We start from the raw sequence: 15,584 nt of genomic DNA on the forward strand, positions 1-15,584 counted from the left end.
GTGAGTCGCCTCTGATCTGTGGGCCTCACTACAGCAAAGCCTGGAATTTTCTATTAAGACACTATATTTTACAACCCACTTCCAGGGCTCACCTCTCCCCACTGTCTGCTACTGGAAACCAGTGCTGCCTGTTCTCACACTATGAAGCCTTCATAAGCCCCGTCGGTACTCACAGGGGACACTCTGAAGGGGTGCCGTCTGCGTCCACCCCATCACAGGCCTCTTGTCTACAGCCAAGAACCTGGGTCTCTCAGACCAAAGCAGGGGCTGGAGACATGAGGCCTAGCGCGTCCACTACTGGGGCTGCTCCCACCTGCAGAGAACCAGCTGGGAGTCCCGTGAGACCTGTGACCTGTGACCTTACTCAACGTGGCAGTCAGGGCTCCAGAGACACAGAACCAATAGGCGAGTGTGACATACATGTGTATGTCTATGTATGTTTGTGCCTGTGTGTGTACATATACACACACACACACACACACACACACACTAACGCACATGTTTGTGTGCGTGTACACACGTGCGTATACACAGGAAGAGGTTTAAAGGACGGCTCCCGATCGCGGGGCTGGCGAGTCAGAAGTCTGCGGGCGGGCAACAGGCTGGGAGGTTAGGCAGCCGCTGATGCAGCCGGCCTGAGGCAGAATTTGGGCAACCTCGGTGTTTGCTGGGAAGGCCCTTCCTCTGATTGGGTGCGGCCCACCCACACCATTCAGGATCACCTTTAGTCACAGTCAAGTGACAGTCGACGTCGTCCACGTCTCCCAAACACCTTCACACCTAGACGGGTGTTTAACCGCATCACTGGGCACGACAGCCCGGCCCAGCCGACACAGCGACTGACCACACCACAGAACTGCATCTAGGCCCCCGGACAGCAGTGCCATGGCTGCCTGGCATGCCACCCCAGGAGCAGGTCCCAGGAACAGGCTGGATAAGAAGCCGCCTGTGCAGCTGAGGGGACATGCTCCAGCCTTCACTTCTTCATCCCCTGGGAATGAGAGGGGCCCCCTTTGGGAGGAGTTGGCTCAGCTCCCCAGCAAGACCCTATTCCCCGGCTTCTCCCTGAAGTCCTCCCCGGCCCCCACTGAGTCAGCAGCCCCTTTCTCTAGCTCCCCAGAATTCTGTGCACACATCCACAATGTGCTCTCATCCAGAACGGTGGTTATCTTTGTGTCTCCCAGCAGCCGATGAGTCTAAGTCCTGCTCCCCTTTACGTCCCCCGGGTCCAGCATTGAGCTGGATCCTTAAAACACTGACTTGTTTTTGATTGACTGATTCATTGACCAATGAAGGGGCTCCCATTTACATGCTACATTGCGTCTCAGTATCTGTACTTGGCTCTTGAAGGTCAAGCTCGCTGCCTGTGCACATTATTGGCTTTGGCAAAAGGTGTTTTCCTTATTTTCAAATGTCAGAGGACTTTTGAAATGAGACCATATAATCTCTACACTTCAGCAGGCAGAGGCAGCGATACATGGAGCTTCTTGGTTTGGCCACATAGCTTTTAAGTATAATAAATGTCACTGGCTTTTCCAACATGACACCACAGACACATTCTCCACTTGCCTGCAAACATGTCACTAACAGTCTGGGACAGCAGCCAGCTTCCCTGGCATTTCCCCAAAGTCTCCACCAAGCGCCAGTTCTGCCATTTTCTGAAGGGAGTTTATTAGACAACTAGCTACTACATAAACAGCTTATATACACAGCTCGCTCTTCTCAGGAAACAAAAATGTGAGGAGACTTCACTCTGCAGAGAGGAACCTGGAGTCGGGCACCCTCTGGCCATGTCGCTGTCCTGGTGTCACGTGCGCAAGACCAGACTCGGGGAGACTGAGCCTGACGCCAATGGGAAGCACTTGGCAGAGTGGGCAGTGCTCGCTCACCATGTGGTGGGTTACTACAAAGGGTCTCCGGGAGCTGGAGGCTCGTGCCCCTTGGCCACGGCCATGGCTCCTCTGTCCCTCAGGGCCTCTTGCCCTGGACCATGGCCCTGCAGCCCCCAGTGTGACATGGGCTTTGCAGTCAGACCCATCAGGTCCCAGCTCTGCTCCTCCTGGGACTTGGGACAACTTGTCTAATCTGTCTGAGCCTCGATTTTCGCATCTATAGGACGGTCCTGGTCGGCCCCACGCCAGGGGCTGCTGTCAGAGGGCCCAGTGCCCCAGAGGCAATCAGTAAACGTCAGTGACTCTCATTGTCACGGTGTGACACGGACGTGCCCGGCCCCTCTCCCCACCTTGAGGGCCACAATTTTCCGCTGCTCAGCTAACAGCATGTTGACCTCCTCTCTAGCCAGGGCCTCTTCATGTGACTCCGCAGACTTGCCCGTGTCCCCGTCTGCGTGGGCCGCCACCTGCTCCTCATCCCTCTCAGGAGTGCTGTCCGGGGTGTGGTGGTGGGTCGTCTCATGCTCCCAGCTGCGGCCATGACAGAGGGGTCAGGGGAGCAGGGGAGGGATTGGGCCAGGGGTCCTGCCTGGGAAGAGAGGGAGCCTTGACTAAAGTGCCCCTGGGGACCTGCAGGCAATAGAGGGAGGCTGGACAGTAGCACAGAAAGGAGGTCCCAGCAGTGACCCCGCTGGTCCTTATTGGTCTCCCTGCCCCACTGGGATGGGCGGCACTGGGGCCCTGGGTGGGGCCACGGGACGGCACACTCACTCTGCCAGGGTCAGCAGGTGGCGGGACGCGTCCATGTGCAGCTCGATGCTGGCGTTCTCCAGCTCCACCAGGCTGTGCCGCAGCTCCAGCTGCTCCTTGAAGGCCCTGACCAGCTGGGCCCGGATCTTGTTCATCTGCAGGCGGCTGTTCTCCTCTGTGTCCTGGGTGGACACTGTGACTGGGGGCAGCAAGAGAGCCGCTGTACCAGAAGCAAGGCCACCTAAGTCAGTGTTGAACTCCATGCTTGCCCACCAAAATAGGGTCTGGTCCAAGGAGGAGCTCAATACACATGTGTGGGTGGGTAGATGATGGGTACATGATAGATGGGTGCATGGGGGGATGGGTGGATGGGTGGATGGGTGGATGGAGGATGGATGGATGGAGGTATGGATGGATGGATGGATGGAGGATGGACGGATGGACAGATGGATGGATGCTGGATGGATGGGAGAAAATATTTGCAAACCATATATCTGCTAAGGTGTTAATATCCAAAATATATAAGGAACTTATGCAACTCAATAGCAAAAGCCAAATAATCCAATGTAAAAAAATGGGCAAAGGACCTTAACAGACATTTTTCCGAAGAAGACAAGCAAATTGCCAACAAGTACAAGAAAAGGTGCTCAATGTCACTAATAATCAGGGAAATGCAAATCAAAACCACAGCGAGACATCCCCTCACACCTGTGAGAATGACCATCATCAAAAGGACAAGAAATAACACGTGTTGGCCAGGACGTGGAGAAAAGGGAGCCCTTGTGCACTGTCGGTGGGAATGTAAATTGATACAGGCACTATGGACAACAGCACGGAGGTTCCTCAAAAGATTGAAAATAGAGAGTTTGGCTCAAATGAACTCAGAAAAATTCTCTACAGGTGGGTGCCAGGAATAATGGAGCAAAGAGAAAAACGAATGAATTCTGCGTGGATCCACCAGGAAAAGCTTTGGAGAGCAGAAGAATAAAAGACTGTAATGGCCAACTGTATTCAAAGGTGAAGCCTTGAAAAGCAGGAGAAGATTTCCACCAAATATAAATGGAGAAACAAAATGTGGTATATGCATGGAATGGAATATTATTCAGCATTTAAAAAAAGGATGGAAATTTTGACACAATTCTACAACCTGGATGAGCCTTGAAGACATGATAAATGAAGTAAGCCAGTCATCAAAACCATACCATATGCTTCCGCTTTTATGAGGAGAAATGGCTGTCCATAAATTCAACTCTGATGCACAATGCCCTCCTTGTTTATTCAGCTCATTAAAGACACGTGGACAGCCACACCATGGGTTGTGATTGCTTTCTGCTTTGTTGTCTTCACTCGTGGCCTGCCACTAACACCACCACTCCACGGGCACTGCTTGGACGGCAGTAGGAAGCCTGAACAGCACCATCCCTACAACCAACCCTGGTGACATTTGCTGCTGACCTGCTCACCATTTAGCTGACAGTGGTGCTAAATTGCCTCGCTACATTGAAATTTAGTGGTTAAAACAGGGGCCTGGAGTCACAAAGACTGATCCCCGTTCTTCACCGCCTACTATTTAGATGAACTTGGACAGTTTCTAACCTTCTTTAAGCTTCAGTTTCCGAAACTCTTAACATATTCTGTACTTCCCAAGGCTTCTGTGAAAATCGGCAAGAATGTTTTAAAACCTCTGAAAATACTGTATTATGCCGTGTATAATGCACACTTTTTTGCCCAAATTTGTGAGGGAAAAATACCATTATACATGGGTAGTACGAAGTCCATATCTATATAAATGTTTATAATTCTTTTGTTTATGCTTATGAGTTAAAAGTATAACTAGAAATCAGTAATGATATCCATATGCAAAATAATACACTGGAATGCGATAATCGGTGTTGTTGAACTTACGACGAACTTGCAGTGAAGAAGAGTTCATGGCCTTCGTTGATGCGTAAATATAGTAAATTTGTTACCGGTGCATAAAATTTTTTGTACCTTGTGTCTGTTCTTGTGTTTTGTAATTATTTGTTCAATAAAATTTCTTGTACCATAATACGTTAAAAAATAAATGCTAAAATTCCTTTATAATACAAAAAAAAAAGAAAAAAAGATTAAAAATAGAGCTACCATATGACCCAGGAATCCCTCTTCTGGGTATTTACCCAAAAGAAATGAAATCAGTATCTCAAGGAGTTATCTGCACCCCATGTCCATGTAGCATTACCCACAATAGACAGGTATGGAAACAACCCTGGTGTCCACGAATGGATGCGCAGATAAAGGAAATTATATATAACAGAATATATAATATATAATGAAACGTTATTCATCCCCGAGAAAGAAGGAGACCCTGCCATTGCGACAACATGGATGGACCAAAAAACAAGGGAGGGGAAGCCCGTAGAGTAAAAGAAACATAAAAGATTTATCAGCCACACTCAGTGCATGGACTATGCTGAGATCCTTAGCTCAAAAACAAAAGCAAATGGTTCAGAAGAGATTTACGATGTTGAAAGGTTGTGGAAATTTGAACACCGATCGGCTGTCTGATGATATGAACAGATTCTTGTTAACATTTTTTTCGGTGTGGAAATGAGACTGTAGTTATGATTTTGTAAAGAGTCTTGACTTTGTAGGGATTGTGCTGAGATTCCTATGAATAAAATGATATGACGTCTGAGTTGCATCTAGATAATACGACAGGGAAGTAAGTGTGTGGGAAGCTGGGGAAGAGAAACTGCGCGGTGGGTCCTCGTGAGGGTTTGCTGAACGGCTCTCTCCTCCCACAAGCACCCGGACTTCCCCATGACAATGTGTAGGCATCTCTAATGCGCCCTTTACTGGGTGGTCCCAGGTGACCACCGACCGCCGTGCTCACCCCCCGGCCTCCTCCCTCAACTCCTCGACTCCTGTCATGTGTCAGGAGTGTCACCCCAACTGGGGAGGACCCTCCACACGCCCCATCAACAGGCTGAAGAAAAGCACGGCTCTGTTGAGTGGTCTCACTCCCACTTTCCACCTGCAGACTCAAGGCGGCTCCCTGCTCACACCCTTGTCCACCTCCCATCGTACTGAGGACAAACCCCGGGCCCTGGTCATCCACTTGCCAGCCTCGTCTCCCACCACAGCCCTTCTGTCCTCGGCTGCCAGCACCGGGGCCCCTTCTGCTCCGTGAGCTCACGAAACCCACCCCCACCCAGGGCAGCACAATGGCTTGAGGTGCCTGGCCTGTGCGGGGTGTACCTTGTGCAGCCCGGACACCGGCGTCGCTTCTCTTCTCCTCTTCCCGCCTCTCAATTTGGGACTCGAGGCGCTGGATCTCCCTGCGCAGGTCGGAGATGACGCCCGTGTACTGCGCGATGTGGTGGGACACGGTCAGCAGGTTGCGCTTAACCTAGTGGGGCCGCACACACGTCAAGGCCAGAGCGAGCGAGAGTGTGAGCGTGTGTGTGCAGGTGAGCGTGAGCGTGAGCGTGTGCAGGCGGGCGGGCGGGGGCTCACCCTGGTCTTGATGCTCTTGGCTCTGTGGGCATACAGCAGGGTGGTCCGCGACTCCTCAAAGGACGTGCTGGCCGGGCTGACGTGGGCGATCATCACCGTCCGGCTGTTCCCTCCCAGGGCATCCTGCTCAGGGGGAGGCAGAGCTGGGGGCGGGGCTACACCCCCACCTGCCCAGGGGTGCCCCCCACCCGCGCCGCGCCCTTCTGGACCAGCCTGTCCGAGCTTCCTGCTCCAAATCCTGAGAAGGGCAGCTGATGCTGGGATCAAGGGGCCAGTGCTCAGGGAGGTGATGGTCAGGGAGAGGGCGGCCCGTTGCAGGCCGACCCCATCTGACCTCCGCTCTGACGCAAGCAGTTTAGACCAAGGGGCCAAATCTGCGGGACAGTCCTCTATGCTCTACCTATTTATGTATAGCCTGCCTCGCTGTAGAACAGAGGGGACGATGTTCAGCTCAGTAGACAGGGGAAATCTTCCCACAGTCAGACCGTCCACAATGGGACAGGCAGCCTTGGGTAAGTACTGAGTTCCCTGTCTCTGGGTGTATGCAGGCATAGGCTGAACCAAAATCAGAGGTATGGTGTGGGGAGTCAGGTGGGCACTAGACATGGTTTCTACCGTGTTTTCCTGCCTCCGGAGGTTAGTGGAAGGGCCCTTAGACTCAGGTGACTGAAAGGTGCAGTCAGCTGTGGCTGCAGCACACACACACGCGTGCACACACACACGCACGCACACACACATGCACACACACATGCACACACACGCATGCACACACACACATGCACACACACGCATGCACACACACGCACGCACACACACACACACACACACGGCCGGCAGTGCATACCTTCAGCAGGCGTGTGAGTTTGCTGTCCCGGAAGTTCACATACTGCGCCCGGCTGCCCTTCTCACTGAGTGCGTTGATGCAGTTGCCCAGTGCCAACAGGGAGCGGTTGATATGTGCACCCTCCTGCATCCTTTTGCCGTGGTTCTGGGCCTGCGTGGGGAGAGGCCCGGCTGGCGGGGAGATGGTCCTTCCCACACGTCAGCCCCCTAGGAGGGGGCAGAGGTTCAGGGGCTATAACCCCGCCCACCCGGGTGCTCAGGCCCTGCATGCACTGGCTGTCCCCCTGAAACCCAGGACCCGTGGCATAAATGACAGGACCCTGTCGGGGAGAACTACGCCGCCACTAAGACGGATGTTTACTGCTGATGCTCTTGTGATTATGAACGAGATAAAAATGAGTGAGAGGAATGTCTGTGCAGAACAATCCACTTTTACAACAAAAATACGCATGTGCATGTTACGCAGGAAGTTGCCCCCAGGCCCTGACTCCCTCATCCTTCCCGTGGCAGCTCAGCGTCCCCTCCTGGGGAGGCGCCTCACCCCACTCTCCAAAGGGGCATCCGCAGTAGCCAGCCTGTTACTTTCCCCATGTGTCCTGTTTATTTCCTTCAAATCCCCTAACTCTCTTGGCAACTGCCTTCCTCTTTTCTGTGTTCAGTATTTTCCCACCCACGCCCCATCAGGCCACACGCTCCACGAGGGAGCTGTCGCTCTGGTTGGCCACGTGTCCCTAAGCCTAGCACACTGGCAGGTGCCTGGGCCCAGCAGGTCTCCAGGGCTGTGGGCTGAGAGGGTGGGGGACACACACCGCTAATGCGACCATTGTGGGGACTACTCATCCCTCCCTTTCACTTGCCCGCATTTCCATATTTTCTGCACTGCGTTTTTCTTTCATTTGAAATCAGGAAAACCCATTTTCCCTTTAAGGGCATGGATTCCAGAGCCAGTTTGGAGCACAGTTTGAGAGTGGCCCACACCACTTATCTCCGACAGAGCGTCCAGTCTGCCTTGGTGTCCCTACTTGCCAACAGGGGCAGTCGCCCGACTTCCCGGGGCATGGTGAGAACTTGATGGGTCACGCACGTGCATGACGCTGAGCCCACGAAACAAGCAGCAAACGCAAGCTGTCGCCCTCACTAAGTGGGAGCGGGTGTAGGGTGGAACTGGAGCTGTTGGGGTGGCCGGAGCCAGAGCCCTGCTCACGGTCACACCTCTGTCACAGACAGGGGGCTTTCTCAGAGACCTCGTGCCCTGGGAAAAACTCTTTTTGAGGGATTTTCTATGAAGTAATGACAGACCATGATTGCCCAGCAGATCCTAAAGGCAGTCTACTAGGTCACCTGAGTCTATAGCTAACCTCCCAAGGCCCAGAGAGTGGCGGTGGCCTGTGCAAAGGCACACAGCACATTGGAGCAGAGCAAGACCAAGGGCCTGGGGCCTGGACCCCTGTCCGGTGGCCTCTCCTGGGGGGCTGGTTTCCACATTGCCTTCCATGAACAAGCCCAGCTGGGACAGGCCAGAGCCCCAGATCCTACTCAGGGTCCCAGAACTCTTTCCTCCATCACACTTGGCTTCATCTCTACAAACTTATCTGCATCCACAACTGTCATGTGTCGACCCTGTCTTTGATTCTCTGCATCTGATGCCCTGACATTGGGGGCCCTGCTGACCCTGCGTGGACGGCCCCTCCCAGGGTCAGCCGAGTCCTAGGGAGAGTGAACCTCTCACCCAGAAGCACACCTTTCAGATGCAAACCCACCAGCCCAGAGCTCACACTCCATGGACTGTCACTCTCTGGCTACTGTCCACCTGCCCTCATCACCCAGGGCCAGTACTGGACACCATGGGACAGACCTGTGCCCAGAGCCCGCTGCAGTTGTCCAAACAGCCAGTCCTAAGCCCATCATCCTGCCTCGTCCGCTCCTGCCACGCAAACCACAGTAAAGGCTCTTGTCCCTGTTCCCCTCCCTCTGCCTCCTGATGACCCTGATGCTTCCTGAGTGGCCCTGAGTGATGTGGTATGGCCCCTCCTCTTGGGAACTGTGAGTAAAAAGTGTCACCCTGATCTGCTGGCCTTATCATACCTCAAATTTTCCATTCACACACTGTATTTTAAACCAGTCTGCCTCCACGTCAGGCCCTGCTTGTTTCAGCAGCCTGCACACTGAGGGCAGGGCCAGAGGCAGGGCAGTGAGGGAGGGAATGATGTGACTCGGTCTTCAGCAGGCGAGTCTGTGGTACAAACTGGAGGGCAAATATCGCAGAGTGAAGGGCACGGGTTTGGCCAGACTCCCTGGGCCCAACCCTGGGCCCAGCGCCTGCTATCTCTGTACTCGGCCAAGTCAGCCATCGCCCAAGTCTCAGCTCTGCGTTTGGAAAGAAGGCACCATACTGTCCTGCTTGCACTGTGTCGGGGAACCTGCCTGGCGCACTAGTGGGACGTGAGAAATGTCGCTTGTTGATGACATTACTGTATTGTGACACCACCTCTGCCAAGCCCTGGGCTGGGTCCTGTCCTCAAGGAATGCTCAGGCCACAAGAACAACAGACCATGAGCACAGCCCCCACTCCCAGTGACATGTGTGGCAAAGGACAGAGGAGCCAAGGGTTTGGGGGCCAGCAGACGGGACCTCGGGGGGGTGTCGGGCCAGCAGCCGTGTTGGGCCACAGGTAACTGTGCACACACTGGTCCCACCACCTGACATGCTCTTCCTTGCACCCCACCACATTCCTGATGACCCCTCAGGCTTGGCCCTGGACACCACGACCACCACCTGCCCTCCTCTGGGTTCCCACAGCCTCGAATCGCAAAACACAGGCCGCCCCAAGCTGTAATTATCAGCTCACACATCTGTGTCCCTGGCCCCCCGAGGTTCTGAGCTCCGAGGGCGGGTCTGGGTCTCTAACACCCGGGGGGTCTGACACGCAGAAGTGCTCTGAAAATGCTGCTCAGTGGGCTTGTGAGGGTTCATTCAATCAACAGCGTTTAGCAGGTGCTGTTGTAGGTGCAGGAGACACTGCTGGGCTCGGGCAGACAGGATCCTGCTCACAGATGAAAGGGCAGATGACACAGGTGAGTGATGGTGATGAGGGACAAGGGGGCGGGGGCACGTCAGAGGACGGCAGGCACCTGGGACGCCCGCTCCGAGCCCGCCAGGTCCACCATGAACAGCTTCCCGACATGCACTTCCTCCACCAGGTCTGAGCCGCGGCTCTGCTGGCGCACGGTGACCTGCAGCACGGCGTGGGAGCGGGACGATGTCCGGTTGGTGGCCGTGGGCTCCTGGGTGCGCTGCCGGTTGCCTCTGGTGAGGAGCTGCATGATCTGAGGACAGAGGCAGAAGCGAGCAGGAGTTCAACGGCCTGAGAGGCCACATGCTCCCTCCAGAGCCACCTGGGCAAGACAAGGGGTGGGCCCCCCAAGCTCCTTTGGGCAATGCTTTGCTGGCCCCCATGTCTGGGACGCTGATGGCAGAAGCTCGTCCAGAGGAAGTAATTTCTGGTTTGCAGTGTGAGGTGACTAATACACCGAGTGAACTAATCCAGCAGGAAGGGCAAGCTGCTGACCTTGTGCCATGTCTTCCCCAGCCTCTACCCGTGGCAGACATCACCAATGGATTACCCATCTCCTCCCACAGAGCCAGGGACAGTCCCAGAACCCTTTCAATACAGAACTCCAGGCAGTCGTAAGGAGCTGGCAGCTGGGCCGATACCCACTGGGGAGCACACAGCTGTGGAAATCAAACCAATGAGCCTTTGCTGAGCACCTACTGTGTACATACTGCTAGGACAAGAAGGCAAGAAAGCTACCCTCCCGCTCCCCAAGCCCAGGAGGGATGATGCTAAGGCCGCGTGGATCCGAGCCGCCAGCCCAGCTGGAGCACACGGTCATCAAGCGGCTGGGGCCTGAGGGGTCTGTGCTCATTCTGGGGACAATAAGGAGCCATCAATGGTTTTTGAGCAGGTGGGAGGCACACCCTGAGGGCAGTGTCGTGTGTGGGGTGGCACAGAGAGAGATGGAGGCACAGAGGAAAGACAGAGGGCTACAGAAATGCTTACACCTTGCCCTCCGTGGGGCAGCAGCACATAGGATCGGGAATGGCAAGTGGATATCAGACGTGAGGCCAACTCTGATTGGTTGTGACTGCCTGGCGTGCTGCGTAGGAAAGGGTTCTGAGCCTGTGGCTGCATCCAGAGGGGAGTGTGTGTGATCTATTAGTGATGTCTGCCCTGAGCGCAGGCCAGGAGCATGGAAAGATGGGTGTAGATGTTTGCCGTTCCCCGAGCTTAGAAACAACTCTGTGGCTGTGTATCCATCTCTGTTCTGTGCACTTGAATAAGAAGGACCTTGTGAGCTCTGGGGAGCGTGGCCACTGTGACCCTCACCTCCTGGGCGTTTGAGGTGGAGACCTCCGTGATGCCCGTGATCTGGATGCTGCCCCTGGAGTCTTCCCTCAAGTCCAGAAACCCCGAGGATGGGTTCAGGAGGTCCCGGATCATTTCGTTATAGATCTGGGACAAGACAGAAAAGCTGGGAGCAGAGTAGCTTCCATGGAAGAGAAGTGCAGGGACTCACAAATCACTGGGCTCTGCATCCCAGAGAGCTCGGCTGCTCTGAGGGCTGAGGTCTGCAAAGGCCAGTGGGCATTCAGGGGGTGACACGCCCACTTTTCTTTGCAGGAAAGGCACCTGAGGCAGGGGCAGGCTTACCTCAAGGTAAGACATGGACACACTGTACTCTGTGTCACGCGTCTCCTCGATGGCCCGGAAGAGGTCAGTGAGGGTCTTCAGGTAGATGCCAGGCTCCGAGTCCACGCCCAGCATGGTGTGGGTCTTCCCTGCACCTGCAGAGGCATGGGGCACCCACAAGGCGGGGCTCTGGATGCGGGCTCAGGCCCCACCTGGACAGACCTGCCCCTAAGATGGTTCACACCTGTGCCTTTAGTGTACAAACCCTCCTGCCCTCCTGGCTGCTCTGACACACTCGTTTTCCATTTTGGAAACAAGGCAAAAAGCTGTCTGAACAATCTAATGGCTATTCTGTGGAAGAAAACCTGAGCAGATATAAAGATTAGATAGTGTTAGAGGAGGGGGACACGAGAGCCGTCTGTTCCTTTCCAAGGTCTCTTCAAGGAGTTCGTGCTGTTTTGTAATAGGAGAATTAATGTATCACACGTTTTAAGGAGTGTCTCTTCATAGGGGACGGCTCACTGCCCGACAATCAAGGACCACACTGTTCTTTTCCTTCGCTAGAGCCTGACACATAGTAGGTGCTTGCTGATGTTTGTTGAATGAATCAGTGAGATAAACAAGCTGTGGCTTTGGGCGAGGTGCTTCTCAGGGCTTCTCAAGGTGCACAGTGAGGGGGTAGAACCCGCCCAGCTCTGACCCTCTCTGATCCAGTTTTTGGGGTGAGAGAGGCAGCCCCTGTCGCTCTCATGTGCAGCACACTGCGGCTGCAGCTGAGACCAGACTCACGCCCACGAGCTGGGCAACCTTGGGAAGCCATTATACCTCTGAGGCTCAGTCTTCTCAGCTGCGAAAAGGGGATCATTCTACCTGCCTTTCAGGTACGGATGCGGAGGGACTGGTGTGATGCCAGCACACAGTAGGTGCTTTGTGCTGTTAGAAAAGTCCACCGCCGCCAACCCACTCCTCGGAACACTGCCCCTGGCGGTACCTGAGGGGCCATAGGCAAACACCGTTGTGTTGTATCCAGAAATGACGTCTCCCACCAAGTGCTGGGTGGTGATACAGTACACGTCTTCCTGGGGACAGACAGAAGACAGATAGTCAAGTGGACAACCTAGCCAGAGTCGGGCACCTGGCTGTTTGGAGAGGACCAGTGTGTGGTGCCTGCAGATGTCTATTCCCTGTGGACACGGCGGGCCCTACATGGAGAGGGGCAGCCTAGACAAAGCGTGGGCACTGGGCATTCTGGGCTCCACCTGGGTCTGCCCTGCCTTGGCGCTAGCCCTGGCACGCGGCCCCACCTGCTCCGAGCCTCATGGTGTGAGATGAGGCCCACCCCACAGGGGGGCTGCGAGGGAGGTGCCATGAGAACATATGTGACAGCTCCCACCATGAGGCCTGCTGCATGTTTGGTACTGAACACCTGTGAGTCCTTTCCAGGGCTTCTGCGAGAATTGAGAGAAATGAAAAAGAATGCAAAGGGCTGGAAGATAGCGACAGGATCGGAAATCTGTGAAGGGCATTATGACTCATGTTTATGGGACAAAACTAGGACCAGGGGTACAAGTTTCGGGCCAGCAGAATTTAATTTCATTTAAGGCAGCAGTACATCACGGTGTGTGGGAGTGAGCTCCCTGTCCATGGGGGTATTCAAGAAAGGACTCCTCCAGGGCTGGTGTATGAGGGTGTGTGGGTTTGGCTGGACTGGATAGAAATGACAGTCCCCACTTCCTCTGCCCTTCCTGAGTGCCCACTCTGGGTCCTGAGCTTCATCTCACTGACCAGTCCTTTTAGCCCAGGCTACAGACACAGCTCATAGAAAGTAGAGGCAGCATCTGGGCTTGGGACGGACAGACTCCAAAGCCAGTACTGCTTTCCTCTGGCTTTGGAATTACCTGGAACTGAGTGCTGGTTCTGAGCTTTCTAACTGTGTGAGCTCAGGCGGATTGTTGACCTCCTGAAGCCTCAGTTTCCCCATCTGTAAAATTGGGACAATATTGCTGTGTATTTTATAGGGTTGCTGTGAGACTTCTAAGACAATACATGTCAACCACTTAAGCTCTTGGCGTGCAGTAGCTGCTCAGTAAATGTTGATGGCCAGGTCCCTTCTATCCCTGAGGCCGCTAAGACCTTGGGAATGAGAGAAGCCTGTCTGCTCAGTGAGCAGCTGAGCCGGCCGAGACTGAGCCACCCACTCTGCCTTGTAATTATGGCCGAGTCCTCGACGGCGGGGACACTCCCTGTGCAGTGGGTGGCCGGCCTGTTCTAAGCAGGCCCTTCCTGAGACGCTCTCCGTGTTAACTTGGCTGCCAGGGGTGGGCCGCCGTAGGGGACAGGGTGGGCAGTGAAGGAGAAGGCGTTGGGATTGGAGAAGGCTGCAGATTCCCTGCCTCTACTCCTGGATACCTGAGTCTAGGCCCCTGAAGCATGGCAGAAGGGATACCATGCCCACGTGGGCCGAGCCTCTGAGAGTCTTGGCAGCTTCCGCCCACGCCACACAGAGAGGCCACATGTGCGTGTTCCAGGTGACAGCCCCTGCAGACTCCCGGCCAGAGGCAAGCCACTGAGAGCCAGCGAGGCGGCCATGTGCACACGGGGCCCGCAGGTGTCCCGGTGACTGCAGCCCCTCCCCCCACTAGGACTAAACCCGCGTGAGGCCTGCCCAGCGGATCCTCACCACGTGCAGAACCTTGAGAGGTGGGCATGAGCGGCTGTCTGGGGACATCGGTTCTGTCGCAGTCAAGAACTAGGGGACAAGCAGGGCCGTGGCGCCTGGCACGTGATGGTGTGGTGTGGAGTTCAGGGGAGTTCCGGTCCCCTTTGTGTGGGAAGCGCTGCAGTCAGCATGGAGCTCTGCCTTCCTTACTGGACTCTGTCCTGGGCCAAACACCCCCAGACGTCATCACCCTGGTGACACGACAATCCCACCTCAGGAGGCCTGGGTTCAAATTCCGCTCTGCAGGACTCAGGAGTGTGTCCTTTACTCTGTGTCACATCACCCTGGGCTCCAGGCTCCCCTCTGTAATGGGGGGTGACAAGGACCCTCACAGATGAGGGACAGACGACATGCTGGACAGCCTTTAGTCCTTTGTCGAGGGTGCTGGTGAGGAGTATGATCTGACACTGGGACCAAACGCCCGGCTCTGGCCTCACTGTGGGACCCTGCAGAGCCTCAGGCTCTCCATCTGCAGAATGGGCATGCTGAAGCCTCCGCCCTCACGGCTGGCTCATCCCTCCTTCAGGCCTCAGCTGACACGTCCTCTCAGAAAGGCCTCTGCTACCTGCCACACGCTTTGTCACCTCCACAGCACTAGTACTAACGTGTTTTTTCCTGCTTACTGTCTGTCTCCCTTGCTGGGACGTGAGCCCTGGGGGCAGGGAGTTTGTTCCAGCACATGGCAGATGGGACCCTGTGTTGGATGGGTGGATGGAGGGGTAGGTAATGGTTGGGTACTTGGGTGAATGGACGACAAACAGACGTGTGGATGGATGAATGAGGCATGAAAAGCCCTGCAACTTCCTTGAGTATCAGAGACCCCTGTGAGGAGCCATGGGTGAAACCACCTCACCCAGTCCTCCCAAGGGGGCTCCAGGGTGTGGTGAGGACACCCATGGCTGGGCTGGCCCAGTGGGGGCATAGGGAGCGGTGCGGTGAGGGTACCTGCGACGCATGCTGGTCGAAAACAGTGTCAAAGATGAAGGTCTTCTCCCGGGACCGGTGTGCACGCAGCGTGTCCTCAGGGTCCTCGCCAGGGTCCATGAGCACCACCATCTAGGAGCAGAGAGGGAGGGGTCAGCGGAAGGCCGCCCACAGAATCAGGGCATGCAGGCTCCACGCGGCTCTGTGCGGCAAGGGCTTTGTAAGCTCTAACGTGCTGAGCAAGCAGCCTGGCTGCTGCCCTCTCGCC

At 55.1% G+C, this 15,584-nt stretch overlaps 1 protein-coding gene across 1 annotated transcript in view; it reads right to left on the bottom strand.

Moving 5' to 3' along the window:
• The window catches only part of LOC117016624 (kinesin-like protein KIF19), a 34,782-nt gene that overhangs the window by 15,708 nt on the left and 3,490 nt on the right, over window positions 1-15,584 (bottom strand). Inside the window, exons 3-12 of the mRNA XM_033096051.1 lie at window positions 15,338-15,448; window positions 12,665-12,752; window positions 11,695-11,828; window positions 11,371-11,496; window positions 10,115-10,309; window positions 6,985-7,134; window positions 6,141-6,263; window positions 5,883-6,033; window positions 2,664-2,841; window positions 2,243-2,423 (exon numbers count right to left, since the gene is read on the bottom strand). Of these exons, the coding sequence (XP_032951942.1) occupies window positions 2,243-2,423; window positions 2,664-2,841; window positions 5,883-6,033; window positions 6,141-6,263; window positions 6,985-7,134; window positions 10,115-10,309; window positions 11,371-11,496; window positions 11,695-11,828; window positions 12,665-12,752; window positions 15,338-15,448 (1,437 nt within the window). The remainder of the gene's footprint in view (window positions 1-2,242; window positions 2,424-2,663; window positions 2,842-5,882; window positions 6,034-6,140; window positions 6,264-6,984; window positions 7,135-10,114; window positions 10,310-11,370; window positions 11,497-11,694; window positions 11,829-12,664; window positions 12,753-15,337; window positions 15,449-15,584) is intronic.

Source organism: Rhinolophus ferrumequinum, chromosome 24 (assembly GCF_004115265.2).
Source record: "Rhinolophus ferrumequinum isolate MPI-CBG mRhiFer1 chromosome 24, mRhiFer1_v1.p, whole genome shotgun sequence".
Taxonomy (NCBI): Eukaryota; Metazoa; Chordata; class Mammalia; order Chiroptera; family Rhinolophidae; genus Rhinolophus; species Rhinolophus ferrumequinum.